A 1430-nucleotide genomic window follows, 5' to 3' on the forward strand; every position below is an offset into this window, starting at 1 on the left:
TCACGCGTCCCGGGGAGTCGCCGTGCCGGCTCCGGCCCCGCGCTCCCAACCCTCGGAGCCCCGGGCTCGGCCCCGAGAAGGGGTCCCCGCACCTTCGAGGGCGGCCGGAGCTCGACGGCTGAGCTAGCTGGAGATGCGCGCGTGGCTGGGCCTCACTCCCGCACCCGGGCCGCTCCGCGCCACGCTGGCGGCGTCCGCTCCGCGCTCGGGCCGCCGAGGACGCGAGGCCGCCGCCGTCACCAGGAGAGGGGCGAAACCATCCCAGAGCCGCGCGTGCCCTCACCAGCCTGCAGGTCGCCGAGCGCTCGCTGGGGAGGGAGGAGCACGTGGGGACGGGGGTTGGTCAGTGGTCCCGGGACCGCCCCCTCCCTGCGTCGTCTCCCCCCACCCCCTCCCTCGCCGGGGCAGAGACCTACTGGCTCCGCCCCACTGGGGGAGCGTGTCACTCAACAGGGGCCCTTTCCCACCCCGGGCTTCACAGAGGACCCCCCCTCGTTGGACCTATGGCCCTGCTCTCTCCTCAGGGCCTCCCACCGTGGCTCACCTCGAACTTGCTCATGAACTCCGCAAAGATGCCGAAAAAGGCCTCGGAAGTGGTGGCTTTGGAATCCTCACCGAAGAAAGCCAGCGCCTTGCCCAGCTGCTCCATGGCCTCCCGCTGCAGCCCGTCCAGCGCCCGCAGCACCGGCTGGGCTGTCTCCAGGAAGGACTGATGGGCCTCTGTTAAGGAAACTGCCCCAGGTCCCTGGGGCAGGTCCCCGGGCAGTGACCCAAACAGCGACCACTCCAGTCTACCCCAGGCCCTTTGCTCACCTGGGCACCATGCCCTGGTCAGAGGCTCCAGTCCCTTTGCCCACTGCCCTCCAAGCTCGTCCTGACACCTGCCACATCCAGTCCAGCCTTAGGCCTTTCACTTGCTCCTCTCTCTGTGGGGCAGCTCTCTCTTCCCTCCTGGCTCTGCTCAGATGCTGCCACCCTCTCTTCCCCAACCATCCACTTAGAGTGGCCCCCTTTCTCTGTCTCTCTCTTTTTCTATAGCATTTGTCACTGTCTGTGCTCAGTCGGAATATTCCCCTCTCCTGACTGCCTTTGGCTGGCCAGGCCTGACAGGTCTGACAAGCCTCTCCCTGTATCTTGTGACTTAAGCCTGGACTCTGTCACCCCCGAGGACAGAGGGGGCAATGTAGCCAATCAAAAGAGCTCCTTGGGCTTCCCTGGTGGCGCAGTGGTTGAGAGTCCGCCTGCCGATGCAGGGGACGCGGGTTCGGGGCCCGGTCAGGGAGGATCCCACATGCCGCGGAGCGGCTGGGCCCGTGGGCCATGGCCGCCGAGCCTGCGCATCCGAAGGCTGTGCTCCGCAGCAGGAGAGGCCACAACAGTGAGAGGCCCACGTACCGCAAAAAAAAAAAAAAAAAAAAAAAAAAGGTCTT

General features: G+C 65.8%; 1 protein-coding gene across 1 annotated transcript in view; it reads right to left on the reverse strand.

The window, feature by feature from the left end:
- Positions 1-236: 236 nt before the first annotated feature.
- The window catches only part of GRID2IP (Grid2 interacting protein), a 34983-nt gene continuing 33789 nt past the window's right edge, over positions 237-1430 (reverse strand). The window contains exons 21-22 of the mRNA XM_007448885.1: positions 545-709; positions 237-308 (exon numbers count right to left, since the gene is read on the reverse strand). Coding sequence (XP_007448947.1) covers positions 237-308; positions 545-709 — 237 coding nt within the window. The remainder of the gene's footprint in view (positions 309-544; positions 710-1430) is intronic.

This window comes from Lipotes vexillifer, unplaced genomic scaffold (assembly GCF_000442215.2).
Source record: "Lipotes vexillifer unplaced genomic scaffold, Lipotes_vexillifer_v1.1 scaffold778, whole genome shotgun sequence".
In the NCBI taxonomy this organism is placed as follows: Eukaryota; Metazoa; Chordata; class Mammalia; order Artiodactyla; family Lipotidae; genus Lipotes; species Lipotes vexillifer.